This window comes from Ictidomys tridecemlineatus, chromosome 16 (assembly GCF_052094955.1).
Source record: "Ictidomys tridecemlineatus isolate mIctTri1 chromosome 16, mIctTri1.hap1, whole genome shotgun sequence".
Classification (NCBI taxonomy): Eukaryota; Metazoa; Chordata; class Mammalia; order Rodentia; family Sciuridae; genus Ictidomys; species Ictidomys tridecemlineatus.
In genome coordinates this window covers 40,998,081-41,025,861 of record NC_135492.1, presented here as the reverse complement: position 1 = coordinate 41,025,861, position 27,781 = coordinate 40,998,081, and the positions used below count along the sequence as shown (strand labels likewise).

Sequence of the window (27,781 nt, the reverse complement as noted above, 5' to 3'; positions counted from 1 at the left end):
CCTTTCTTCTGCCAAAAAGCCCAATTTCAGTGCTGCTACCAAGTTCTTTCTTGCCAGGCTGTAAAGATTGTTTAATATTTGTTAATATTTCTACCCATTTAAGTACTATCCTGAGGTATTGTTTTTTGGTCATTGTTTTGATGGAGGAAGGCTATTCAATTTTTAAACTAATTCTTGACTCATATAAACATTTTTGACCCCATCTTCCTCTGGTACAAAGAAATGCACACTCCTTTCTCAAAATCCCCTTTTCCCCCAATTCATTATTGTCTTTGGTGTTTAAGTGAGTTCACAGTAGGCTCATTGATTTATATGGTTTAATGGTTCTTTATCACATGTACATGTCAATGCTAGTTAGACTCTTTTAAATGGTCGTTTCAACTTTACAATGGAAATGTTCTCCCTTGCACTGTTATCACTGCCCACCCTCCCCTTATTTTGGAGAGACAGGGGCTCCTGAATTATCACTGCTTCACAGGAAAGCAGAATAGCTGGGGCAGTGTCACAGTTTCATTTATGTGAACAGATTTGTGTAAGCTTCAGGTACATACCAAAGAACATGGTGTGAAGATTGGGGGGTCAGATGGGGACCCTTTACTTGGAGTGTTGTAAGGCGAAGGTGCACTTCTTATATGTTGCATATAGCAGGAGGATGGAGCGCAGCATCTGTTTGCACATAGTCACTGTCATCTGAATCTGAGGCTCCTTAAGTCCAGTGGGCCACTGGTGCTCCCTGCTGATAATTTTGCAGAAGGCTGACTTGTCTGAAACTCTGAAGATCCCAGTCCACTTGGGTGGCTGAGCCGTGATGACCCTGCCAAAGACAGAATCCACTCCACTGAGGCGGATAGGCTGGGGCTTCCTGACCAGTCCTTTCTTGTTGCTCATGGTTCGGAGCTCTGACGTGTGGCAGGGTAACTTGGGACTCACTCCAGTTTCCAGGAACGGGCTGTCTAGGACTAGAGTGACCTCTTGAAAGCACAGCTGCACTTCAAGGTCAGAAGGGGTATGTGGAAAACAGGGGGAGGCCCTAAAGGGGTGCTTGGAGGAAGGGGTAGGTGTTGTATGCCGCAGCCATTGGAAGCTCTCATCCAGTGGGGTCCATGGTGACCAGAGCTGATATCCTGCCATTGACAGTCCTAAAGGAGAGGAATCAAAAACATGGAATTTCCCCGGCGAGGTCATGGCCATGACAGTTCACATCTGTTTCATTACTGACTTAAACTTACTTTGTGGTTCCCACGAACAGATTCCATTAGTGACAGGGTATTAGTAATTCTAGAAAGGACAGTAGGGGATGGGGATGGTAATGAGTATTGAATATGATATGTGCACTAAAATTCTATTAAACCTTTTACAAGCCTCTGAAGGGAGGTTTTAACTCATCCTACAAATGAGGAAATGGATTTGTCTGACATGGAATGTCCCAGTCCATTGTTGGGACTTGTGCTGTGTTGGTAACTGCTCATGACAGAATATATGCCTCTGGGGTGACAGAGGGTGCTGGGACTTCATGATGAGATCTTATTATTTGAGATTAGAAGCAGCTCAGGCCATATCTTAAAAATAGGTCACCCTTAATGCCATGTATTTTAACATCAGTGGTTCCCAAGTATGCTTTCTGGTGGGAAGTAGGTAGAAATGCAAATTCTTAGGCCCCAATTCAGACCTCAGAATCAGAAACTCTGGGGTGGGGTCCAAAAACCTGCATTTATACAAACCCTCCAGGGGACTCCACTGTACTTTTCAGTTCAAGAACAACTTACAGTGTTCCTTTTAAGCATTTTCAGCCAGCTTGCACTATTTTTCATAATGGAGACAGTCTCCTCCCTCTTGCCCCTAAGAGTCTGTTTCCTGATACAAAGGGAACAGCTCTTCTGAGTCCTAGGCAACTGGGGACCACCTTAGAGGAGTTACACCAGGCTGAGGGGAAACACTTCCACGGGCGAGTCTCTTAAAATATTCTAAAGCATTTTTTTGTTTTTCTGGGTATGGGTTTTTGTTTTTTCATCCATGTGAGACCCACTGACCCACTGGTTAAGATCTTGATGATGATGATGATGATTTTGTCTTTGAAGATGAAGGGTTGGGAGGTGGGCTGGGGATACAGCTCAATTGGTAGAGTGCTTGTCTCACGTCCACAAGGCCCTGGGTTCAATCCCCAGCACCACCTCCCAAAAAGGGGTGGGGCGGGGGGGGGTTGGGAGGAGATTGCTAACTCATACTTTATCCAAGTAGATTTGGAGCTTTCCATCATTCTGTTTCAAAACTGACAATACTTAAGGGCATTACTGATTTCAAGAGATGCTCACATTTCTTGAGTATCTACCTTTTATGTCAAGGGACATATATAGCAAATCCCTTTTCTTTCTAGCCAAGTGTATTTTTCTCTCTTTGCTTCTCCCACAAAATACAATGGTAGATTTGATCTCATCCCACCCAGTAATTGTCATCATTGAGAAGTTGACAGCTTCACCATAGTGTTGAAGCAATGAAATTCATCTTTTAAAAAGAATTGTTGGTGACATTTCAACCCAGAACTGCCCCAGCAATGGTTAGTATGAAGGAGATGGGTTGGTTTACTGCAGCTGGTATGTTCTCATGTTCTACGCAGCCTTCCTGCAAATTACTAAATATTCAAATATCTGGGCTGCCTTAGGATGAAAAATTGGCACCCAAGGGATAATTATCTATTCCAGTCTCTGAAGGGCTTTTGATGCAAGATATCTTGACCTTAAAAACATACATACAAGATTGGGGCCACTTTGGTATGCCACTATGACAAAATGGGATGAAGAATATTAATTCCTCTGAACATATGCCCCCTCCCCCCCCCAAAAAAAAGAAGTCAAATCCTCAGGATCCTTTTCTTGACCCTCCTAAGAGGAAACAGCCTAAGATAAAAGGCTTTGTCACATGTCCAGCCTGAATATTCAGAAACAACATGGAAGAGAGGGCTTAGCACCCCTTCACACAAGGTTTAAAAATGGTTCAGCCCATCCCAAGCAAGAAGTCACTGTCACCCATTCCAGGAGGGATTGAATAGGAAGTCTACTAAAGCTACTGTAATAGCTCCGAAATAGGGAACACCTGGTTTTTCTGGCCCCAAAGTTTTCCCTTTCATACCATTCCTCCCATTCCAAGGGACCCAGTCCCTTGATTTCCCCACCTTGGAAAGGGGAACGCAGCGCCCAAATGCAGCTGAGGTCCTCGTGAACTGTGTGAACAGATCCCGAGGAGCTGGAGTGCTTGGAGAAGGGGCTTGTCCCCCTGGGACCCCTCCCCGGGTGCGGTGGCCAGACGGCGCTGGCCGAGGCGGAAGAGGAGGTGGGAGCCCGGGCCCGGTCCCACCATCCGGGCCGGGGGCTCACCTGCTGAACTCCGCGGGCCGCACGCTCCAGAGTGGCAGCAGCATCTTTTCTCCACCGGCGCTTGGCAACCGCCTTTGTGACCCAGGACCCCTGGGGGAGAATCCGAGCCCCGCCCCACTGGGAGGTGTCAGGATTGGCCTCCCACTCACTCCTTGGAACGCCTGGTCCAGGACTCAGGTTTCAGCAGGGCTAGTTAGAATTCCTTCCCATCCCCATCCTACCGTACCTGTGAGCCTTTGATCAGGTCACAGAGAACAGAAACCTCCACCACAAAGGCTGTGGTCAGGTGTAAAAATCCTGGACCTGTAGTTAGGGATAAAAATCTGTATCAAGCCGTGGGTGGTAGTGCACGCCTGTAATCCTAGCAGCTTGGGGGGCTAAGTCAAGAGAATCAGGGGTTCAAACCCAGCTTCAGCAATTTAGCGAGGCCCTAAGCAACTCAGCGAGACCCTGTCTCTAAATAAAATTCAAAAAAGGCCTGGGGGTATTGCTCAGCAGTTAAGCATACTTGGGTTCAATCCCCAGTACTACTACTACTACTAATAATAATGTGTACTATTACCCTCTGCCTATATTCAGAATTAAGGACCGAGGGTCCTGAAGGCTTTTGCTGCTGTATTGAAATGATCCAGTGCAAGGAGACAGAACTTATTACAAATGTTTGCCTGTCAAGAGAGGAAAAAAAAAAAAATCTTTCCTTGACTTCCTGATTGAAAACCTGTCTGCTTCTGTTAAACTTCAGGATTATTCTTCTGGGGAATGGTGGCGTATGCCCTGTAATCACAGCTACTGGGGAGGCTGAGGCAGGAGAATCGAAAGTTCTAGATCAACCTGGACACCCTAGTGAGACCTTGTCCCCCTAAAATAAAAAGGGATAGGGTGTAGCTCAGTGGTAGTGCATCCTGGGTTCATCTACTAGTACTCACAGGTTGGGGAGGGCAATTCTGTTTCATGTTGCAATGCTGAAAAACTGATGCTTTCATCATACTGAAAAAGTGACTTGTCAAGTTTGTAAGCATTGCTTCAATTGCCCTGGATGGCTGAGGGAAGGAAGGAGCCCACCAAGCTAACTCCTGAATCCCCAGTGCCTATCTACTGCATTGTCCAGCAGTATTTGTGTGTGGGGGGAACTAATGGCCCACCTGCCTTTTTCTTGTACACCCATAATTGTCCTAGCACAGCACCATTAAGAATGGTTACCTTGGGCTGGGGATGAGTTCCTGGAAGTGTCATTTATCATCCCTCCAATTGTGATATATAGCAACATATGGAAAACCAGAATCTCCTCGTATTAGCTTTTTTATTCCTGCAATGAAATAGCTGAGGCAGGTTACTTATAAAGGAAAAAAAAAATTCTTTACCTTGCAATTGTAGAGGCTGAATCCATAACAATGTGGTGTAGGCTCTGGAGAGGGCCCCATGGCACATGGTGGCAACATTCATGAAATATGGAAATACAAGGAGAGGCAGGAAGCAGAGAGGTGGGAGGGGCCGGCCGGGTTCAGGCTTTTATAACAACTTCCCTTCTGGAGAACTTGCTCCAGGAGGCCAGTATTACCTTTCCAGGGCAGCCCTAATCAACTAACACATAGTTGCCACTAAAGAAAAATATGTATTGTTTTCCCCTTCAGTTTATCATGTGACATTTTGTTGCCAAAATGATCATAATTAACATTTCATGACTGCATAATATTTACAGTATTAGCCATTCTTCCATAGTTATACTACTACCACGAAGAACATCTTTGTGGTTAAAGTGGTATTTGTGGGTTTTTTTCCCCACTGATTTTTTTTTTTAATGAAATGATTAGGGGTCAAAAGCTTTGAAATGTTTTACTTGGCGATTGCTACCAGATTGCAAGATTCCTTCTGAAAGGATGATACTAGTTAACATTGTGACCAACTAACTACCTCTGACCCTACCTATTCTGGCTTGGCCTCTCCATCACTGGATCTTATCGTAAACGTTTATTTGCGTTACTGGGAACTGAATCCAGGGACGCTCTATCACTGAGCTAACACCCCAGCCCTTTTTATTTTTTTTTACTTTGAGACAGTGGCTAAGTTGCCCAGGCTGGCCTTGAACTTGTGATCCTCCTTGCCTTTGCCTCCTAAGTCGCTGGGATTACAAACGTGAGCCACTGTGCCCGATTGTTGCTATGCTTTGCTCATTTGTTAAACGCAAAGTGGGACGTCATATTACATGGTGCATCATATGAAAGGCATTTCCTAAGTGACTTGTATTTAGTGTGGCTTAATCAACCATGCCTGTCTTACTCCTGAGACAGATTGCGCAAAAGATCTTGGAGCCGCTAAGGGAGGAGGCTAGGGGAGCCCACGCGCCCCCTAATGACCAGAACTGCCAGTGACAGGCGTGGGTGTGCAGCTCGCCCAGGGAATTCAGGCATCTGTTTTCCAGGGCGTGGGAGCGGAGCGAGAACGCAGGCGAGGGCGCTACAGTGCGCAGGCGCACCACAATGTCGGGGTTTAGTGGTTACCGATTGGGCGTGGGCTGGCAGCGCAGGCGCACTGGCGGCCTATGGGGTCGAGGCGCCGGCGCACTCACTCTTCTTCAGACGGCCGCCATGGCGGGACAGGAGGATCCGGTGCAACGAGAGATTCACCAAGACTGGGCGAACCGGGAATACATTGAAGTCATCACCAGCAGCATCAAGAAAATCGCGGACTTTCTCAATTCGTTCGGTCAGCGGGCTAGCTGGGGGAGGCGGGAGGCCTCGGAGGCGGTTCTGCAGGGGCGCGGAGGAGGAGCTTTCCGGGGACCCCCGGGAGACTTCTGCTCTTGCCGGTTTTCGCTTCCTCCTTTAGGCCCCACCTTCCCCCCCCACACACACACACCTTAGGCTCCACTGGGCAGTTCCTGTGAGGTTGCCCAGCCCTAAGCTGATGGTTTCGTTGTCATCTCTCTGGACTCATTAACAGGCCCTCTCCCCAGACACACCCGGCAGCGCCCTCCGCCCTCCGTGGGATTTCTTCTCCTCAGTGGTCTCCTCGTCCTTTGGGCTCCGATCCATTCCAGTCTCCACTTTGCATCTAGACCGTGCAGTCTTGACAGTGTCACTACCCAGTTTAAAGACTCCTCAAACAGTTCCCCGTCTCCTTCAGAATCAAGTCAAAACCTCTTTCTTTAGTCTCTTTTAGTCGCCCCCTCTCATCCATTCACTGTTCATTCTTTCCTGTCTTCAGTGTATGCTGTACTCAGAATGGTAGGCGTGAGATCAGAGTTAAGGCCCCGGTCCTATAGGGCCTTGAAAATGCCCTCTTTATGGATGGTATATTGTTTATAGTAGGTGTTCTGCCTTCTTCTAGCTCATTCTTCCGAGCAATTGTTCTCAGTAGAGAGACAACTTTACCAGAATCTCTCCTGGGTGTAATGCTCGTGACAGTCTTAAATTCTTTATGCACTGTTCATATTCTTCTGGGCAGTAACCTATAGTAGAAACTTCTACCCTATGTTCTCCAAGTGTTTCAGACGTCTTGGTGCTGGATAGACCTTCTAAGATCTCTTATTTTTTAATTTTGGTGCTGGGGATTGAATCCAGGGCTTTATGCTTGCTAGGCAAGCACTTTACTACTGAGCTACTTCCCCAGCCTTGGATAGTGTTTCTTATGATGTCTAATAATCTTTTCTTGGTACCACTAATTCAGCAACATCAAGTAGTTAAGATTAAATAGGAGCCTGAGCAAAGGGATACATGCTTGTAATTCCAGCTCCTAGGGAAGCTGAGGCAGGGGGATCAACTAGCCAAACCTGTCTCAAAAAAAAAGTGCTGGGGATATAGCTTAATGGTAGAGTGTCCAGTGTTCAAACCCCAGTAGTAGAAAAAGAAAAAAGATTAAGTAGGAAAAGCTGATTATTTAAAAAAAGAAGAATTGAGAATGAATTAACTGTTCTGTAGAGAGGACTGTTCCTTGTAAGGGTTTAAGGAGTAAGGGTTTTGTCAGTGGGCTGAAGGTGTAGCTCACAGGTAGAGCATCTGCTTACCATAGAGTGAGTACTTTAGTTCCTTTCCCAGCCTTGTTAAATAGCAAAAAAGAGGCCGGGTGCAGTGGGTGCATGCTTTTAATCCCAGTGGCTTGGCAGGCTAAGGCAGGAGGATTGGGAGTTCAAAGCCAGCCTCAGCAACTTGGGCAAGATGCTAAGTAACTCAGGAGATGCGCTCTCTTAAAAAAAAAAAAAAAAAAAAAAAGCTGGGGGTGTGGCTTAGTGGTTAAGTGCCCCTGGTTCAATCCCTGGTACCAAAAAAAAAAAAAAAGAAAAGAAAAAAAAAAAAAAGACTAGTAGTGTAAACATATTCACACATAAGTTGCTGTAGAAATGTTGGTAGAGGATGGTAATCAGGATATTATAGAGCTCATGTATCTAAAAAAGAACTAATTTTTTTTCTTTTAAGAAATACAAGTGAAGGAATATGATTTGGTGGAAAGAATGGATTTGGAGCTAGGAGACCCAGAAAGGCTAGACTGATTGATTTTAATGACCTGAAGATATTGTAAAAATACAGGCCTTTTTACCCTATTACTCTTGTAGTTTGGGTACCCTCAGATTTTTTTTTTTTTTTTTAAGATGGGGTCTAGCTATATTGCCCAGATTGGTCTTGAATCCTTGGATTCAAGTGACCTTCTCTTATCCTCACAGTGCTATGGCTACAGGTCCATGCTACCACACCTGGCCTTCACTGCAAATCCGAAACTCTTTTTCATTCAGTCCCAAGACTCATCCTAGGAGTAAAATGTACCTGCAAAAACAGTTCAGGATGTAATTCCAGTGACTCAGGAGGATTGAAAGTTTGAGGATAGCCTGGGCAACTTAGCAAGATGCTGCCTCAAATAAAATTTTTAAAAGGGCTGGGGATATAACTCAAAGATAGAAAGTTCCTGAGTTCAATTCCTAGTACCCCTCCTGCCCACACCCCTCCTGGGAAAAGAAAAATTTAAGAGAAAAAAAAGTTGATGTATGGAGTACTAAGATTATATGAAATAAGCATTCAGAGAAGTATCGGACAGCAGGCATGTACAACTGTGGTGACGTGTGCACACTATTAAGCATCCTAATAAGGTAGCATTTGCTGTGAAAATCTGGTGATAATGTATATATTAATACAGTCTGGTTTTAGATTTGTCCAGCTGCTGAATGCTTTCTCAGTGTTTTTTATTTGAATCAGTACATATTTAATGGGATCTGAATATGACTGGAGTTTCTGCAGTTGAACATTTTATATTCTTCAGTGGTGTTTATCCATGTAGGCCAGTAGCATAGTATCATTACTAGATTCTGGTTCATTACCAGATTGACCACTAGAGTAGAAGCAGTCAGCCAGGAAGGAACTCTTCCTCTTACCTCTCCCACCCTACCCATAATTTTGGTGTGTCTCTTTTCTTGGGAAATGACAGGTTGTCAGAGGTGATATTCATGTTTTTACTAAATGGCATACATAATGTGTGCTTTTGAGATGAAAAACAGATGAAAAGCAATTTGATCCTGTTGAAAATGAGAGTGTATCTAGGAATAGTGGGGTATGAGGTGCTCCTGTGCAAGCTAGATCTGGGAATTAGAGGAAGCAGCTCTAGCAAACAGGAAACAAGACTGAAAAGAATAGGGCTATAGTGGCACACATCTGTAATCCTAGTGACTCAGGAGACTGAAGCAGGAGGATAATTAGTTTGAAGGCAGCCTCCACAACTTAGCAAGGCCCTGTCTCAAAAGGGCTGGGGGTGTAGCTCTGTGATAGAGCACCACTAGGTTCAATCCCTAGTACCTCTCCACAAAAAAGTGGGGGTCGGGATATAACTCAGTGGCAGAGCACTTGCTTAGCATGGGAAAGGCCCTGGTTTCCTTCCCCAACACTGTAAAAGAATTTTTTAAAAAATTAAAAAGAAAAGTGAAGAATATTCAGAAAAGCCAATTCTGAAGAGACAAAGATTAGTGGATTCCAGAGAACGAGGGGAGGTACAATGAGGAATGAAAGTACTAATAGGTACAGGTTTCTTTTAGGGATGATGAAAGTATTCTAAAATTGGATTCTGGTAATGATTGTATAACTTTGCAAGTAATACTAAAAACCATTGAATTGGATACTTTATGCAGGTGAACTCTTTGGTATGTAAATTACCAAAAAATAAGAGTAGCAGGCTGGGGATATAGCCTCAATTGGTAGAGTTGCCTCACATGTTCAAGACCTTGAGTTCAATCCCTGCAATCACACACACAAAAAAATAAAGAGTAGCAGTGAAAATAGGCGAGAGTGAGAAAGAAAAGTATAAAAACAGTAAGAAAAATGAGTAGAAAGTGGAAGACTTGTGCTGTAACCAAATTTTAAGAGGTGTGGGGAATAAATTATAGCTCCATAGGCTCTGTAATTTTTAATAACTTTTTTTTTTTTGATGCCAGGGATTGAACCTCATGCTTGCTAGGCAGGGGCATTCTACCACAGAGCTACATCCCCAGCCTCTAATGATTGTTTTAATAGTTCTTCATAGTTTGTTATACTTTACAGACCTTTCCTTTAATGCTGGGCATGTTTTTGTTTTTTCACCATCATAAGTAATAATGATGAACATTCTTGTTAAATCTTCATGTAAAGGGGAAGTAACAACCAAAGACCAAATATGCTAATAACTTAGAGACTAGAAGTTCATCCACAAATGTTCAGATAGATTCAGAAAAGGTTGATTGTGTTCTAGTAAGACCTCCCAAATGGAAGTTGAACTGGGTCTTGATGGAAGATGTTTAGGCAGGCAGGATGAGTAAGATTTGAACAGGATGAAATGAAAGTTGAGGCAGGATCAGAGTGTAGGCAGATTTGTCAAAATCTGCTGAAGCACTTTGCAAAACAGCCAGGGAAGAGATGAAAAGGAAAGTTGTTAGGGTGTTGAATCATTGTGTGGGAGACTCTCAGGGAGTGTATGTTTTAGATATAAAAAGTAAAGGTTATTGAGAGATATGACTGAGCGACGATGTTGGAGGAGGTAGTGAGAAATAATCACCATGCTTTGATGCCTTTCTCTTTTTTATGTTGAGGGTAGTTGGAAAAAGAGAGGTCAAACAGTTTAGGTGAGAGGAGTTTGCAGAGGAAAAGTTATTTTGGGGGAAATCTAGGTTGCATTTTGGGTGAGGTGAAAGGAGACTAGAAAAGGTAGAGGAAAAGAAGGGATTTGGGCTGTTTTTCACAGATGGAGTATGGGTTCCAGAGGGTTCTTGATGTTCTCTGAGTTTTCTCTAGTCCTAAAAGGTCTAGGCAGATGAAGATGAAAGATTAAGTATACTTCTAGGATTGTGGTAATGGTGTGGCTTCCAAGAGCTCAAAAACTTTTGATACCTTATTTCTTCTCCTTAATATCTGCTGTTTTTTGGCCTCAGCTTTTCTCTCTTGACATTACAGACATTACATCCCTGACTTTTGATGGTCCAACGTTAGACTTTTTCAATTTCACCATGGTTTGAAAGCAATATACATGCAGTAAAAACCATACTTCATTTTCCCCCATGCTGAGGATACAACTCAGGACTTTTCACATGCTAGGCAAGTACTCAACCAAGATAAGGGCTGGGATATAGCTCAGTGGTAGAATGGTTGCCTAGCATGCACAAGGCCTTGGTTTCAGTTTCCAGTACCACAAAAACAAAAGCTGTACATGGTGGTACACACCTGTAATCCCAGTGACTGAAGAGGCTGAGGTAGGATAATCAGTCACAAGTTTAAGGCCATCCTGGGCAGCTTAGTGAGGCTCTAAGCAACTTAGTGAGACCCTGTCTCAAAATGAAAAATTAAAAACGGCTGGGGATGTAGCTCAATGGTAAAGCACCCCTGGGTTCAACCCCTAACACCAAAACAATATTGAGCCACACCCCTAGCTTGTCAACTTCCTGTGGGTTTATTGGACATAACCTCATCTTAAGTTTGGGCATGTCTATTTTCTTTGCTTTGTCACTTCTCCTTTTTTCCCCTACATTTTTTATTGGTACATTATAGTTGTACATTATGAAAGGATTTTTTTTAAGTGTTTGCACATGCACACAATATGTCTCCTCTCTTGAAACTTAGTGGCCTTTTGTACATCCTTAGTGTGTTAGTTTTCTATTGCTGCCATAATAAATTTTCACAGATGTAGGAGCCTAAACTAAATAAATGTATTTTACTGTTGTGTAGGTCAGAAATCCAACACTGATCACTAGGTTGAAATCAAGGTGTCAGCAGGCCTTCCTTCTGGAGATTCTGAGAGAGGGTCTACATCTTTGCTTGTTAGATTGTTGGCAGAGTTCACTTTCTTGTGGTGGTGGGACTGAGATTTGTTTCCTTGTTGGCTGTCAGCTGAAGCTATTTCTAGTTTCCAGAGATCACTTACATCCCTTGGCTCATTGCCTCCTCGCCTTTTCAAAACCAGCAATGATAGGTTGCATGAGTCTTCTTCATGCTTTAAATCTCATCTCTTTCTTCCATCTCATTTCGACCTTCTACCATTGTCATCTATATTTTATGGACTTGTATGATACATATTTACAGGTTCCAGGAATTAGGGCACGGACATGTTTTAGGGGCCACTCTTCTGTGCCTTCTATCCTTAGTAGGTTGTTCAGTAGCATCTGAACAACTGTGCTTCTAAGATCCTTCTCACCTTGTCCACTCAGGTCCCATGTATACTCTGCATTATGTATTATTCCTCTTCTTTAGCACAGGATGTGTTTCTGTGTACTGTGTGTGGGTGCATGTGCTTACATGTGTTTGGAGTGACATTAATCCTGAACATCAGTCTCCTTTTACCAGATATGTCTTGTCGTTCAAGACTCGCAACACTAAATGAGAAATTGACAGCCCTTGAACGGAGAATAGAGTACATTGAAGCACGGGTGAGTATGATGGGCAGGGGCTATCCCAGAGAGAATGCATGTTTCCATTTACTATTGAGAAAACTGAAAGCAGAAACAGGCGTAGAGGAATTAATTACCTTGCCTGGATTTAGGTATCTCTGACTCTTAACCTTTGATCTGAATGATCTGAAAAAAGTGTTGTTTTTTTTTTTCCCCCAAAGGCTCCCTTAGTCCCTTTGAATTTATCTGAATGTCAATTTTCCTTTGACAGGTGACAAAAGGTGAGACGCTCACCTAGAACTATGCTGTTCTGCTGCTGGGAAGTTGCTTTACAGAACACAGGCCACGTGGGAAAGGCCCCAGCAGCCTTCAGCTCCTTGTCTCCTTAAAGAACAACAGGGCTTTTTCTTGTTTTTCTTTTTTCAAAAGTGTGGCCTTTGGGCTCTGCCATGTACCTCTGGGAGTGTGATGTGGCATGGGGAAGAAGTCCAGGGGAATTGTTGGAAACAACATTAGGCATTTTACCTTTTCAGTAACATTTTATGGACCTACTTATCAATGTATTTGAGGTGTTCAAAGCCAACAGTCTGAGGTTCTTTGTTAAGGTCCTTTCACTTCTGTTTCTCTCTCAGACTTTTCTCTTTGCCTCTGCACTGATTCTGTGGACAGTCTTTGTCTCATTCCCACCTTGGATAGGAGGTGGGGGGCAGTCCTGCTTGAGATACTTGTGCACTGGCAGTGGCTGCCAGAGAATGTTATTGCAAACCCACTGATTTCCTTTTTTGGGGAGGTCAAGGCCAGGCCCCCACCTGGCTTAAAGGGACATTTCAGAGTTTTCTTTCTGTCACTTGGGGTGTCTATGCCTCTCATATTTCCTTAATAAACTCTTCAACTTCATCTGGCTGCTTTGATTGTGGTGGGGAGAGAAACTATAGATGGTTTTATCTAGGTCACAGAAGCGCTATATATAGGATTATTATTCTAATTTACAACTTTCAGATGTAGCTGTTTGATTCAAAGCCTAGGTAGCTTACCAGCCTGAGTCCTGGTGTTTGTACTTCAGCTAACTAATTCATCCTGGGAATCGTTTGGTCATTCAGTAGGAGACCAAGTATTACTATGCAGGCACTTTATTCACCAATAAAAGAAAGCACTGAATCAGACATAATGGTTATATTCTGTTGAAATACCAGCATCCACAAAATTTAACCACAATCCAGGGCAGATTATCAGTTTTACAAGATTCAAGCTAAATATTTACTTCCTTTGAAAAGCAAACCCTGGAGTTCGGACAGAAGAGTCTATAATGGTTCATCCTGGTATGCACAGCTTTCTATAAACTTGGACCAACCTGCTTCTGAAGGCTTTTGTCCAAAATCAAATCTCCACTTTCATCACATGGAATTCATCGTGTTCTGCACACACTAAATTTCCTCTACACAAGTCATATTTGCCATTCAAAGTCTAACTCAAATCAAATTTCCTCCAGAAAGTACCCACAGACTTTTCCATTCAGTATTTGCCCTGTCCTTTTTCTTGGTTCCTCCTGTCACATTGTGCTAACACTGCCCTTCAGCTCTGGATTTGATCTTGTTGTATATGCACTCCATTCCCTTTTTCCTATACTGCCCAGATGGATGCCTTGAGGAAGGTGTGTAGTCAGTAAATACTAATTAAACTGACTTGCAGAATTCAAGCTGTGTTGCACTGAGTTCTTTCTCTGTGTGTGTGTGTGTGTGTGTGTGGCTGGGGATTGAACCCAGGGCCTTGTGCATGTGAGGCAAGCATTCTACCAACTGAGTCAAAAATCCCAGCCCCTGCACTCAGATCTTTTTTAGAACCCCTGGAAGACCATTTTTAGTAGTACAGATGGAGCATCCATGAAATTCTCCAAAATCCAGTACTTTCTGAGCACCAACAATATGATACCACATGTGGCAATTTCTGTATTTGACCTCATGTGGGCTGCTGTCAAAACAAGCAACCTACACATATAAGATTAACTTCAAGCTATTCTATGTGTATAAAATGTATATGAAACACTAAGAGATTTCATATTTAGACCTGGGTTTCATCACCAGATTATCTTATGTATGTACAAATATTTCAAAACCCCCCCCAAAATCTGAAAGCTGAAAGACTTATGATCTTTGCATTTTATATAAGGTACTTGTATTTAAAAATAGAATCTTATAGTGGAGACAGCTGACATCCTTTACCGTGGTAAGTGCTCTTTTCAACATTATTGAGCTCATGTAGAATATTTTAAAAGAGTCCCTTGAGTGTTATTCATAATATTTTACCTGTCCTTTTTCTTGGTTCTTTTCCAGGATGAAAAAGCACATTTAAAGGCCAAGTGTTAGGTCTTGTGCTCTGTAGTTCAACAGACATTGGCTTCTGCTATGTGTGTAAGGACCATAACATGAGATGGTAATAGGGGAAAAGTAAGGGTAACGCATATATGCAGAAAGGCCCTTTTCATGGGATATGTATGAAAATGCTCACGTTTTATCGCCTTATTGATGCCCATCTGTTAATTTATTGGTATTACAATACTGAGTTTCTGGGTATGGTGGTGTATGCCTGTTATCCCAGCAACTCAGGAGGCTGAGGCAGGAGGATTACAAGTTTTAGGCCAGCTCCAGCAATTTAGCAAAGATCTAAGCAACTTGCTAAGACCTGGTCTCAAAAAATAAAAAGGGCTGGGGATGTAGCTCAATGGTAAAGCACCCTCGGTTCAGTCAGTCCCTAGTACCACAAAATGAAATTAAAAAGAAAAATATAAAAAGGGCTGGAGATAACAGCTCAGTGGTAGAGTGGCCCTGGGCTTAATCCCTAATACCTTGTGTGGTGGTAGGGGCGATGTAATGAATGTTAAAGAGTTAGTGCCCTAAGTACAACATAGGCTGGAAAAATAGCAATTGGTATATACCATTTGTTTTGGAGAAACTGGTAAACCTGGCCTCCTCTAGTGACAGCAATTCCTACATCCTGCATGGTGCTTTAATTTGTCCTGTATAATCATCCCCTGTTCACACCAGGCCCTGGCGTTCCAGGAGATGTGTGTGTATACACACTCACCCTCTAAGTTATTGTTACAACATGTTAAGTGCTTTATGCATTTTCTTTAATTTCATCCTCAAACAACATTCAAGTTGTTTTGTAACACATAGGCATATAGGCATTCTTATCTCTAGGTGATGGTTAGGAACAGGTTCAGAGAGGCTGCAACTTGCTCATGTCTTAAGAAGTAAAGACGTGCTGGATTTGGGCCCAGATCTACCTCACTTACAAACGTCTTTAATCAGATAGGCATGATGGCACATGCCTGTAATCCAGCAGTTGGGGAGACTGAGGCAAGAAGATTTTGAGTTAAAAGCTAGCCTCAGCAATTTACCGAGGCCCTAAGCAACTCAGTGAGACCTTGTCTCTAAATAAAATATAAAAAAGGGCTGGAGATGTGATTCAATGGTTAAGTGTTCTGAGTTCAATCCCTGTTACCCCCAAAATAAATAAACTGCTCTAGCCAGATCTGAAACTGATTTTCTTATTCCTAGTCCAGTGCCTTTTCACTACTCTCAAATATTTTAAGCAATCATGCACCCATGCAAGTCTTATATACCTCCTTATATACCTCCACACTATCATTCTTTTTCATCTTTGGGGATGGAACCTAGGGCCTTAGCATGGTCAGCATGTGCTCAGCCCCTGAGCCATATCTGCCTACGCTCGTTCATTTGTGAAGATGGTTTCATGAATTTCCCTTGCAGAATCTGGACTACTACTACTGGTGTGGCTTCACTTCTGCCAGCTTTCCTTATATTTTATATATATATATATTGTAGATGGAAACAACACCTTTATTTTTTATTTATTTTTGTGTGATGCTGAGGATCGAACCCAGTGCCTCACGTGCTAGGTGAGCTCTCTACCGCTGAGCCACAACCCCAGCCCTCTGCCAGCTGTCTTTTTCCAGAGGCTTCTCACATGCCAGGAAAGTGCTTTATCTCTGAGCTACATACCCATCTCACTATGTGGTGTTTTCTGAAAGTCTTGCCTAAGAAATTTAATCCATTCTAGCACTTCCTGTAGCTATCTCTGAGTTACAGATGCTTCTGGAGCAAAAAGAAACAGCTCTATTTGGTTGGGCTCCAGTAACTGGGATTTTACTTGCAAGTTGCATCTTTGTTCCCAGCTTGTTGCAGTTCATAAATAGTGTTATGCTAAACCACCATTTATTTTTGTCTCCAGTGTGTCACTAATCAATTTATGCAGGCATGGTTCTAGAATACTAGCATTTCACTCTCTTTGGGGACGATAAAATTGCTTTTTACATTTTAATCTAGGTTTGCTGAATGGTTTTTTTTCTCTTTTTAAACATTATGTTTAATTCTCATAGCAAAGCTAAGATGTTGACAAGATGGATATTTTAAACTTGAGATTCAGAAGTTAAAAAGTGTTTCCAGAATACTGAATTTTATTGTTTTCAGTTGCTTCATCATAATGGAAAATTGGATTTAGTCCGTTTTCTTCTTCCTAGGTTAGATAATACAGAGAAAAGACCCACATTGTGCCTCCCTTCCTTTTGTTACAAAACCTTACTGGTCTCTGAAGAAAGATTATGCTGAAAAACTTTCCTGTTTTCTCCTGTAAGAAATGAGCTAAATTTTAAAAATCAGCCATCCAGCTGGATGCAGAGGCACATGCCTGTAATGCCAGCAATTCAGGAGGCTGAAGCAGGAGGATTACAAGTTCAAGGCCAGCTTCAACAATTTACTGAGGCCCTAAGCAACTTTAGCAAGACTATCTCAAAATAAAAAAATAGAAAGGGCTGGGACTATAGCTCAGTGGTAAGCACCTCTAGGTTCAATCCCTAGTAACAAACAGTTGGACAACTGGGTTTGGTGGCCCATGCCTGTAATCTTAGCAATCAGGAGGCTGAGGTAGGAGGATTGCAAGTCTGAATTCAGTCTCAGCAACTTAGCAAGATCCTGTCTCAAAAAATAAAAGACTGGGGATATAGCTTAGTAGTAAAGCACCTCTGAGATCAATCCCTAATACCACAAAACAAAACAAAAACAGCTTGAGGACTGGAGGTGGAGGTTTACCTCAGTGTTACGCAGCATCCATGAGCTCTGAGTTCAATACCAACACCACAAAAAATAACGAAAAAGAAAAACTTGAACTGGATTTTAGAAAGCAGAAAAAAGGGGAACTGATCATTTGGCATTAGAGAAGTACCTACTTCTCAGCTTTCCTTCTGTTACTCAAGCCTTGAACTACTACCTCTTGCATTAAGTTAAAGAAGTACACATAGGAGCCATGTACCATGGCCTGTCATCTCTGTGATTTGGGAGGCTGAGGCAGGAGGATCACAAGTTCAAGACCAGCCTCAGTATCTTAGTGAGACCCTGTTTCGAAAAAGAAAAAGGACTAGGGATGTAGCTCAGTGGTAGAGTGCTACTGGGTTCAATCCCTAGTAACCCCCTCGCAAAAAAAATATACACACATAATTTTTATACTATGTATGGTATACTGTAAGCCATACTAAATGTGGTAGAAAGCCCTTTTATCTCTAGGCTCCTTCCACACATTTGTATTCAAACAGTTGCCTGCTGCCCCCACTCTTCTGGAGAATGATAGATGAAACTTGTTCTGGTAGTTTGTAGACAGTTGCTGCCATTAATAACTACCAAAATGTGATTGGGCTACTGGTAGAGTTCAATGGTAGAACACTTGCTCGAGGATTTGGGTTCCATCCCCAATACCACATAAGAAACAAAAAGAAAAGCTACTGTTGTAGTCAGCTTTTCCATCACTGTGCCCAAAATACCGGATAAGAACAATTTTAGAATAGGAAAAGTTTATTTGGTGATCGGTTTCAGCAGTTCACAGATGGCTGACTCTTACCCGAAGTAAGGCAGGACTTCATGGGGGAAGAGTGTGACAGAGGAAAAGTGGCTCAGGACACAGCCACCAAGAGCTATAGAGAGAGCTCTCCTCACCAAGGCAAAATATAAACCCACAAAGCACACCCACAGTGACTCACCTCCTCCAGCCATACCCCACTTGCCTACGGTTACCACCCAGTTAATCCATATAAGGGGATTAATGCACTAATTAGGTTAAGACTCTCAACACCCAATCATTTCATTTTGAACTTTCTTGTATGAGCTTTTGGGGGTCACCTAATATCTAAACCATAACACCTACCTGCAGACTAAGTTGTCAAAGTTTAGTATTAGCTACAATTAAAACTCAGAACATTAGGGCAAGTAAGATTATCTTTGAGATACTCTTTGTTTCTATAAAAAAAAGAAGCAAACCCAGATAAGCCAAGTAATTATACCCACTATAATGGCAAAGCCAAAACTAGAACCCAGTCCTTATTCCCAAGGTCAGTGCTGAGTCACTCATGTCATAAGGGAGTTTCATTTTCTGTACCATGCTGGTCATTTATCAACCTCTTTCTGGATCTCACTGACCATTCAGAGCAAAAGGGCAGTTGCCCCGTGGCATTTAGTCAGGTGGTGTCCATTGGCATAGACATTTGCATTTGAGGGTGTCTAGGACAAGTTTATCTTTGGCTCCTTTGGGCTTTGAGACTAAGAGGGAGATTGATTGGTATTGTGTCTCAGTCTGCATCTCCCAACCATAATCTGTGAAGCATTTTTCAGACTCACAGAAAATCTGTAAGAATAGTACAAAGAATATATGGATTCATCACAAAACAGTTTTGAATTGAGATTATCCTCAACCTGAACTCATTCAATGTGACAAACTCAGTGTTTCAGAGTGAATACAGGGTGGGCATGGTGGTGTACACCTGTAATCCCAGTGATTTAGGAGGTTGAGGCAGAAGGACTGCAAATTTTAAGCCAGTCTTAGCAGTTTAGCTAGGCCTTAAGCAACTTGGCAAGACCCTGTCTCAAAAAAAAGGACAAAAGATAAGTGTAGTCAAGGATGTGAGGAAGAGAGACCTTTTGTATATTTGGGGGAATGTACATTAGTATGGTCATTATGTAAAACAGCATGGTGTTTCCTTAAAAACTTAAAAAATAGAACTACCATATGATCCAGCAGTCTCACTACTTGCTATGTAGATGGTCCATAACCTAGAATAGCTTTACTATTTTTCAGCTTTACAGTGGTTGTAAGCACAATAGACTTTTCAGTGGAAATTATCGTTTCCCGACTATGCAGTACTCTTATGATGCTGTGTGGCAGCACTGAGCTGCAGTTCCCAGTCAACCAGGAAGTCGTGAGAGTAAACAACCTATGCAGGGTACTGCATTGCTAAACTTTTTTTTTTTTTTTAAACCCCTGTAGACGGTTTTGAACTCTCTACCACTTAGCTACATTCCCAGCCTTTTTTATTTTGAGACTACTTAGTAATGTAGTTCCTCAGTCTGCAATCTTCCTGCCTCAGCATCCCCAATTGCTGGGATTACAGGGGTGTGTCACCATGCCCTGCAGCTGTGCTATTTGATAGACTAAATATAATTAAATGTAATTATATAATTAAACTTCAATTGAAATATTTTCGCCTTCTGAAAATTTATCAAGGCACAATTCTGAGCACAAGTGAAAGAGTATTTGAAATACAAAGGAAATGAAATCAGTATGTTGGGGTTGGGGATGTGGCTCAAGCGGTAGCGCGCTCGCCCGGCATGCGTGCGGCCCGGGTTCCATCCTCAGCACCACATACCAACAAAGATGTTGTGTCCGCCGAGAACTAAAAAATAAATATTAAAAAAAATTCTCTCTATCTCTCTCTTTCCTCTCTCTTTAAAAAAAGAAATCAGTATGTTGAAGAAACATCTGTACTCCCATATATATAGTAGTTATAGCCATAATAACCAAGATATGCTCTTGGTGTGGTGGTGCACACCTATAATCCCCATTTACTTAGGTTTCATCCCTAGATCACAGGCAAAACAAACAAACAAACAAAATCTTCTTAAACTTGTTTAAGCGCTTTCATATGCACAAGTATCTGGTGGTTCACGGGAGGTTGAGTCAGGAGGAGCGCGAGTTCAAAGTCAGCCTCAGCAATTTAGCGAGGCCTTAAGCAACTTAGTGAGACCGTCTTAAAACATACAAATGGGCTGGGGAGTGGCTTGGTGGTTAAGCACCCCTGGGTTCAATCCCTGGTACCAAAAGCAACAACAAACACCGGCTATACTTTTTTGTTTCCAGGAACTCTTTCGGTGAGCGTGGGAGGGGGGGGTGCAAAGGTGGGAGGGAAATTTTTTCCCTTAGGTTCGCTGCTGTGCATGTTAAATTTTGTAGCCCAAAGTAGAGACGAAACAAACGATGAGTAAGAAAAACTTTAAATGATAGGGCAGATGGTAAGAAAAACGTAGCAAATACCTTGAAAGTCTTAGGAACGAAGGAAGATTAAGAGAGGAAATCGCGGTAGAAACGCGACAACGGAACACACCCACTCCGCCCCCGGCTCGAGGTCCCATCTGCGCACGCGCATAGTCTTCGCGGCTGCGTGTTCTATGCCTGACCGAGAGCGCGCGAAGAGTGGCGCAGGCCTGCCCGGGGCGCGCACGCACGTCCCGCCCCGCGTCCGGCCCGCGAATCCTGAGGCCACCGGGCCAGGGTTGTCTAGGCTGTGGAAGTAATGCCCCGGAAGGCGGGGAGCCGGGAAGGGGCTGAGGAGGGCGCCGAGGAGGCAGGCGCCGAAGAGTACGGCCCTGAGGAGTACGGCCGGGAGGAATCGGGAGCTGAGGAGTCCGGTCCGGAGGAGTCAGACCGGGAGGAATTGGGCGCCGAGGAGGAGATGGAGGCCGGGCGGCAGCGGCCGGTGCTGCGCTCGGTGAACTCGCGCGAGCCCTCCCAGGTCATCTTTTGCAACCGCAGCCCGCGCGTCGTGCTACCTGTGTGGCTCAACTTCGACGGCGAGCCGCAGCCCTACCCCACGCTGCCGCCGGGCACGGGCCGCCGCATCCACAGCTACCGAGGTACGAGGCCCGGCCGCGCCGCCTGCTTTGTCCCGGGGCGCGACGCGAGCCCTCGCGGATGCCGATGCAGATCGCTGCTCCGCTCCCTAGACCTGTGGACCGCAGGACGATAAAGCGATGCTACTCAGTCCTTCCCCCATCCTGGAAACCAGGGGAAATTACTGTTTTTCCTATTTCATGGTCGAGGAACAGAAGCCACACAGACGTAGTGACAGATCCAAGTTGATGATGCAGGTGGCAGAACCTTCTTTGTAAAACTGAAAGATTTACATTTGAAGGTGGCTTTTCCTCCTTTCAAGTGCATTTATCCCCCAAATGTGGCTCCATCTCTAATGCCTGTTCGTTCAGCCCTGATATTCCCAGTGCTTCAGTTTCAAATAGGGTCCTGCCATCGTGGAGACCATAGTCCCATTGGGGAGAGAAAATCATGAATAGACAAAGAATAAGCCAGTGTCATAATTGCTGCGATAGGAGCAGAGCTCAGGGGGTTGTGGGAGCGAGGGAGGGGATTGTGGTCTCAGTTCAGAAGCAGGGTTGAGTAGAAGTCAGCCAATCCAAGAAATATGAGTTGAGTTGTAGGCAGAAGGAACCTCGTGTGCCAAGACTGGGGCCTTGCCAGAAGGGGTGGTGGGTATGGAATGGTAGGAAAAGAAGCTCGGAAGTAGCCCTAGTGAAATAGGGCTGTTTGACATAGTCAGATTTACATACCAAGAGGCTCACCCAGGTTGCAGAGGGGCTTGGAGAGGGAGAACTACTTACTGGTCTACCGGTTAGGAAGCTGTTGTAAAAATCTTGGTGAAGGGAGGCCCAGGATGTGACTCAGTGGTAAAGCGCTTGCTTAACATGTGTGAGGGCCCAGGTTCAGTCCCACCACCGCCAAAAAACAAAACAAAACAAAAACCCTGGTGAGGGATAACCAGGCCTTATCTAAGGTGGAGTCAATAAGCTTTCCCTAGCTCAGGCAGAGAGTAGTCCTACTCTGGATTAATTTTCCTAATTTTCTTGTGCTGATCCTTCTTGATGGGTCTTTTCTTCTTTTAGGGTGACATACTTAATAAGCTAATGAATTTTTTATGGTACTGGGGTTTGAACCCGTGACCTCATGCATGCTAGGCAAGCACTGTATCATTGAGCTACATCCCCAGCCCTCTCCTTTTTCTTTTCTTTCTTTTTAAAATTTATGTAGAAAAGAAATGTATTTTTAATAGTTATAGGTTAAGAAATCCTCAGTCAAGGGCCACATCTGCTTTGAATCTTGTGTCAGTCTTCTTGCTGTATTACAACATTAAGTTGTGTCTCAGCCTTTTAGACCAAACTAATGTTTGAAGAGGAAGAACACAGACACAGTGCTTCCAGGGATCCATATTTCTGTAGAACTTATTTTATAGAGGAAATTGTGTGAATTTTGTATTCTTCAAAATTTGCCTTGCTTAATACAAAATTATTTTAAAATGTGGATGTACTTAATGCTACCAAATTGTACTCTTAAAATAGTTAGTGTTAAATTAGGGGGGAGACCCCTCTCACCTGGGTATATTTTGCCACAGCAAAAAAATTACCAGTTTAAAGTTCTTAAAATTTCCCACCCAAATCTTCAAGTACTTATGCCCAAGGAAGGAGTGCGATATTTATTCTGAGCTTCCTTCCTCAAATGGAATCTTGGTTCTGAAGGTTTGCCTCCTTCCCTGTGGCCCCCCCCCCATTTTCCCCATCATTTGTTAATTTTGCCTGTTCATACAGAATGCACCCTATTTTTGTCTGGCTCATTTCTCACACTATGCTCTTTTTTTTACCTCCTTTTTGAGAATTAGATATGAGGAACCTGTGGCTTATTCTCTTACTATTTGCAATGTTTATTGTGACTTGCAATTGATTACTTGACCTAGGCTTTGCTTTTCTGCCCAAATTTTAGATTTGGAGCCCTAGGTACAGGTTCTGCATTCTGTGTGTTGCCTAGAGCAAGTGACTTGCCTTCTTTAACCAGTTTTCTTATCTGTAAATAGATCCTTTTTAAGGATTGCTGTTGTTATTGATGGTGGAAAGACTTTGTGACTTGTCGGCAGAACAAGAGGCAAGCACTTCATGTATGTCAGGGGAGAGAGAGAATAGGTGCCTTGACTTAGACCAGTGTGTCTCCTTAACAGCCTCTGCTTGTGTTAACAGGTCACCTTTGGCTCTTCAGAGACGCAGGCACATATGACGGGCTTCTGGTTAACCAAACTGAACTATTTGTGCCATCTCTCAATGTTGACGGACAGCCTATTTTTGCCAACATCACTCTGCCAGGTACTGATGCTCAGTCTTTTTAAAAAGATAAGATTGTTCCTTGGAATAAGTAGAGGATAGGTTACTTGGAGTACCATTTCTTACTATTTTTTGCTAGAGGTTGGTGAGCCTTCTCATTCAGTCTTTTTATGCTTTGTTCTCTACTGTAAATAATATTTTTTCATATGGTGTGTGTGTGAGTGTGTGTGTGTGTGTGTGTGTGTGTGTGTGTATATGGTATTGCATATTAAGTCTAGGGGCTTTTAACCACTGAGCCACATCTCCAGTCCTTTTTAGTTTTTATTCTGAGACAGGATCTGGCTAAGTTGCTGAGGCTGGTCACCAATTTGTGATCCTCCTGCCTCGGCATCCTGAATCACCAGGATTATAGGTGTGCACTACCACTCCTGTTCAATAGATGTGTATTGAACAAAGATGTTTTGGTATCTCAAAAGCACTCTGGGCTCTTAAAAGATGGTCTAAACTGAATATCTGATTGTAGAATTATGGATGCCATTTGGAATAGGCTTGTCCCTAGGGTCCCAGAAGAATAGGAAAATAAGATATCATGGGGCTGGGGTTATGGCTCAGCGGTAGAGTGGCCGCCTCACACGTGTGAGACCCTGGGTTCGATCCACAGCACCACATAAAAATAAATAAACAAAATAAAGATATTGTGCCCATGTATAACTAAAAAAATATTTTTTAAAAAAGATATCATGGCTTATTTGTTGACTTCTGGTGTTATATTTTTAATTTAATCCATTTAAACTCTGTGTCAATGAGGGATTAATAAATCAATGAATTAAAGATTAACACCATAGTTCACTATTCGTTTAAAGCTCAAAATATTTTGTTAAGTAGAACCCTGTGAAATTAAAGTTCTTCAGAAAAAAACAAAAAACCCAAATAAGTACCTATGGGCTCATTGGGGTTAAAACTAAAATGTATGTATAGATACTGTTTTAAAGAAGTGGGGCCAGACTCAGTGGTGCATGCCTGTAATCCTAGCAGCTCAGGAGGCTGAGACAGAAAGATTGAAAGTTCAAAGCCAGTCTTGGCAACTTAGTGAGGCCCCAAACAACTTAGCGAGACCCTGTCTCAAAATAAAAAATAAAAAGGGCTGAGGAATGTGACTCAGTGGGTGTCCCTGGGTTCAATCCCTAGTGGAAAAAAAAATGGGGGGGGTATACAAAATGAGCACTGTTAGGTTAAATTTTGCCTCATATGATACCTTTAAAAAGTTAGTTCCCCAGTGAGATTAAAATAAAAATTGAGTTATTCCTAAATCTAGTTACACACTGGTTTTGATATCCATTGCAATATGGCAACAGCCCCTAAAACTTAAAAAAAAAAAAAAAATCTGTTCCAATTCTGCTGCCTATGCTGAGTTCAGCTTGGTGTTTATTTTGTAGACTGGCAGTGTTGCTGTCTTCTGCTGGCAGGTGGCCTGGGGTTGGGCCCCTCTTCCAGGTGGTCTCAGGGACTGTCCCTCCCGTGTGCTCTCTCCAGCAGTGAAACTCAGGGCTCCTGAGAATGTAAAAGCAGAAGTCACCAGCCCTTCTTAAGGCTTAGGCTCAGAGAAGCCAGAATCACCTCATCTGCCTTCATTTAAGCAAATCACAGTCTCACTTTCAAGGGGAAGTTACCATACAGGGGCATGAAACTCATGAGGCATCCATTAATGTCACACACAACATATGTGCTCACCTTTTTCTTTTTTTAACCTAATGTAAGGTTCGCCTTTAGTAAACATACTTGCTGGGATTGGCAGAGCCTTTCACTCATTCCTTGCTCTGAGGCCTAAGCCTGCCACTGAGGATTTGGTTTCCTGCCTTACAGTGTATACCCTGAAAGAGCGATGCCTGCAGGTTGTCAGAAGCCTAGTCAAGCCTGAGAACTACAGGAGACTGGACATCGTCAGGTCCCTCTACGAAGATCTGGAAGACCATCCTAATGTGCGGAAAGACCTGGAACGGCTAACACAGGAGCACATTGAAAATCAACGATTGGAATAGGAGACTGAAGAATTTAATTGAAGTTACCGTTCCTGCTTCTCAGCTTTGATCATACTGATGAGGATTGATCTAGATATAGGACTGGTCGGTACTTACTCTCGGTTTCAAAATATCTTTTTTGGAGTAAAATAAGCTCCCATTGCCTAGAAAGAAGCACGTTAACTGACTTCACTAGGCGCTGTGATGCTTAGGGGCGAATGTCAGAAGTGTCACTTAGTACCTGCTCTTTCAAGAAGTACTCACCAAGAGAAAATATTTGCATTTTTGCCTCCTAGTAAGTCAGGAAAGTTTCAGTGTAAGGATATTTGTGTAAGTAATTCAGTGAGAATTGCAGCATGTTCTTTAATGGTAAGAAAGAGGCAGTGTCTGCTTTTAAGGGACATGTGGTGGTTGGGGATATGTCCACCTCCCTCTTTTACAAGACTGCAACGTCCTTGAGACAGGGACAGGTTTTCTCCTCTTTGAGACCCTAGTGCCTCGGACACTGTGCGCCTTCAGTCTGATGGATGATTTAGAAGAAAGCTTTTGGAGGGTTGGCCTCCTCTCTTGTTGAGGGGAAAGGAGGGAGGCCTTAAAGTGTGTGCAGTAAAGAAACATCTTAAAGGGAATCATTTTTATAGAAAGCACTTTTTCTAAGTGTTGCACTTTTCTTGCCAACTCTTGTTGCAATACTGTTTTATTAATGTTTCTAAACGAGGATCAGCTTTCCATAGCCACTGTGATAATAGTGTTTGTGCTTTTTGTTTTTGTTTTTGGTACTGGAGATTGAACCCAGGGGTGTTCTACCACTGAGCCACCTCTCCAGCCCATTTTTTTTTTTTTTATTTTGAGACAGGATTTTGATAAGTTGCTGAAGGTCTTGCTAAATTGCCAAGGCTGGCCTTGAACTTAGAATCCTGCTTCAGCCTCTCAAATCGCTGGGATTATAGGCATATGCCACTATGCCTGGCTGATAATAGTGTTCTTGTAACTTGACGTGTATCTAGGCAATAGCAGGAAAGAGCCATCCTCATGTTTAATTTAGTGTGGAAGAGCTCCTACTATAAAAAAGTTGTTGCCAGGCGTGGATATCTGTTCCTTTATGTAAAACCATTACATTTCTCTTCAGTTCAGCATTTGCATCAGTAGGACCTGGTCACACTTTTTCCTGGGATGTGGAGAAGCCAAACCCCTCTACCCTCAGGCTAGTTACTCCCAACAGTGGGATTGTCTAGGAGCCTGGAACGTTTTACAGTTTTATGAACGTTCACATCCTTTCTTATAGATTGGATTCAAATTCAAAACTTAATTCAGACTTACTTCTTTGTAATTAATATTTTTTGAAAAAAAATCCTTCCATGAGAGAAAATTTAGAAGAGACAGGAAAGTTAAAAAAAGAAAAAAAAAAGATCCCAGTAGACACACTACTTAAATACAACTGCTGTTAACCTTTTCAACTAATTTCTTTCAGCCTCTTACAGGGCATATTTTGTTTTATTGCTTTTGACTTGGTTGAGATCATAATGCATATACAGTTTTGTATCTTACTTTTTCATTTAACTTTATAACTTAAATATTTTTCCACATTATCATAAGCTTTTTATAAACATTAGCATAGTCCTTCTTTATAATTAGTGTTTGGGGTATTTCTTGGCATCTTTAGTTCCTTTGGGCACAATCCTATGTTCTAAAACCAGAGTGAAGAAATGAGACAAATGTGAATAGTTTTCCCTATGCCCTTTAAGCATCATCAAATCTTACTCCTCTCTTTCAACAAATAAATTGGCTTTTTTTTTAGCATGTTATAGTAGTTTTAATTCAGTGACATACCTCTAAATATTTAATTTTCTGTTGAGGAAACAAGGGTGAAGGGGGAGAGTTCCCTGTGCAGCTGTGGGTGGTGTGGTGTGGTGTGGGACAGGGTGGAAGCTGTAGGAAGTCAGCTGGTACCACAATAGGTTCAAGGTTGTTTTAGCTCTTTAAACTTGTCTTTGTGTCAAAATGAGATTTCACATTCGTCCCATGAAAACACACAGGTTGAGTTCTGTGTTTTTTGAGTGGAGACTGAAGGAAGTCAGCTGGTGCTGCAGTAGTTTAATGTTGTTTTTATTTCTTTAAACTTGTTTGTGTGTCAAAATGAGAGTATATGTGTCAAAATGAGATTTCACATTCCTCTGGTGAAAACGCAAGGTTGAGTACTGTGTTTTTTGTGTTGTCCAAGGAAAACTCAAAACATATAGCATGAGTAATGTTGTTTTCATTTTGAATCCTGTGAATGTATTAAATGTATTGTTCTTAAGAGATTGGGATGTTTCCTGTTTTGATTTTTTTTTTAAGGCTGTTTAATAT

The 27,781-nt window shown here is 42.7% G+C and overlaps 3 protein-coding genes across 7 annotated transcripts; 2 read left to right on the top strand and 1 right to left on the bottom strand.

The window, feature by feature from the left end:
* Positions 1–303: 303 nt before the first annotated feature.
* Fancd2os (FANCD2 opposite strand) lies at positions 304–20,806 on the bottom strand. 5 transcript variants are annotated; one of them, XM_078033502.1, is made up of 3 exons: positions 4,733–5,870; positions 3,598–3,674; positions 304–1,139 (listed from the first exon to the last, which is right to left on the bottom strand). In XM_078033502.1, the coding sequence occupies exon 3, from the start codon at positions 1,129–1,131 to the stop codon at positions 595–597; it is 537 nt and encodes a 178-aa protein (XP_077889628.1). In that variant the 5' UTR covers positions 1,132–1,139; positions 3,598–3,674; positions 4,733–5,870; the 3' UTR covers positions 304–594. The 5 variants fall into 5 exon arrangements, with proteins under 5 accessions (XP_077889628.1, XP_040146724.2, XP_040146697.2 ...); XM_040290790.2 differs by lacking the exons at positions 3,598–3,674; positions 4,733–5,870 and adding an exon at positions 20,572–20,806; XM_040290763.2 differs by lacking the exon at positions 3,598–3,674.
* Positions 5,897–13,095, top strand: Brk1 (BRICK1 subunit of SCAR/WAVE actin nucleating complex). The gene is made up of 3 exons (XM_005333807.5): positions 5,897–6,074; positions 12,155–12,237; positions 12,470–13,095. The coding sequence occupies exons 1-3, from the start codon at positions 5,957–5,959 to the stop codon at positions 12,494–12,496; spliced, it is 228 nt and encodes a 75-aa protein (XP_005333864.1). The 5' UTR covers positions 5,897–5,956; the 3' UTR covers positions 12,497–13,095.
* On the top strand, positions 20,743–27,735 carry Vhl (von Hippel-Lindau tumor suppressor). Its single transcript, XM_005343104.5, has 3 exons — positions 20,743–21,170; positions 23,334–23,456; positions 25,278–27,735. The coding sequence occupies exons 1-3, from the start codon at positions 20,831–20,833 to the stop codon at positions 25,451–25,453; spliced, it is 639 nt and encodes a 212-aa protein (XP_005343161.2). The 5' UTR covers positions 20,743–20,830; the 3' UTR covers positions 25,454–27,735.
* Positions 27,736–27,781: the final 46 nt, after the last annotated feature.

Coding starts and splice junctions, on each gene's coding strand:
- Fancd2os (XM_040290763.2), bottom strand. CDS start 4,814: ATGAATGTTGCCACCATGTGCCATGGGGCCCTCTCCAGAGCCTACACC. Junction 1,140..4,732: donor TCAGCCTCTACAATTGCAAG/GTAAAGAATTTT, acceptor CCTCTCCTTTAG/GACTGTCAATGGCAGGATAT.
- Brk1 (XM_005333807.5), top strand. CDS start 5,957: ATGGCGGGACAGGAGGATCCGGTGCAACGAGAGATTCACCAAGACTGG. Junction 6,075..12,154: donor GGACTTTCTCAATTCGTTCG/GTCAGCGGGCTA, acceptor TCCTTTTACCAG/ATATGTCTTGTCGTTCAAGA. Junction 12,238..12,469: donor TAGAGTACATTGAAGCACGG/GTGAGTATGATG, acceptor TTCCTTTGACAG/GTGACAAAAGGTGAGACGCT.
- Vhl (XM_005343104.5), top strand. CDS start 20,831: ATGCCCCGGAAGGCGGGGAGCCGGGAAGGGGCTGAGGAGGGCGCCGAG. Junction 21,171..23,333: donor CCGCATCCACAGCTACCGAG/GTACGAGGCCCG, acceptor TTGTGTTAACAG/GTCACCTTTGGCTCTTCAGA. Junction 23,457..25,277: donor TGCCAACATCACTCTGCCAG/GTACTGATGCTC, acceptor CCTGCCTTACAG/TGTATACCCTGAAAGAGCGA.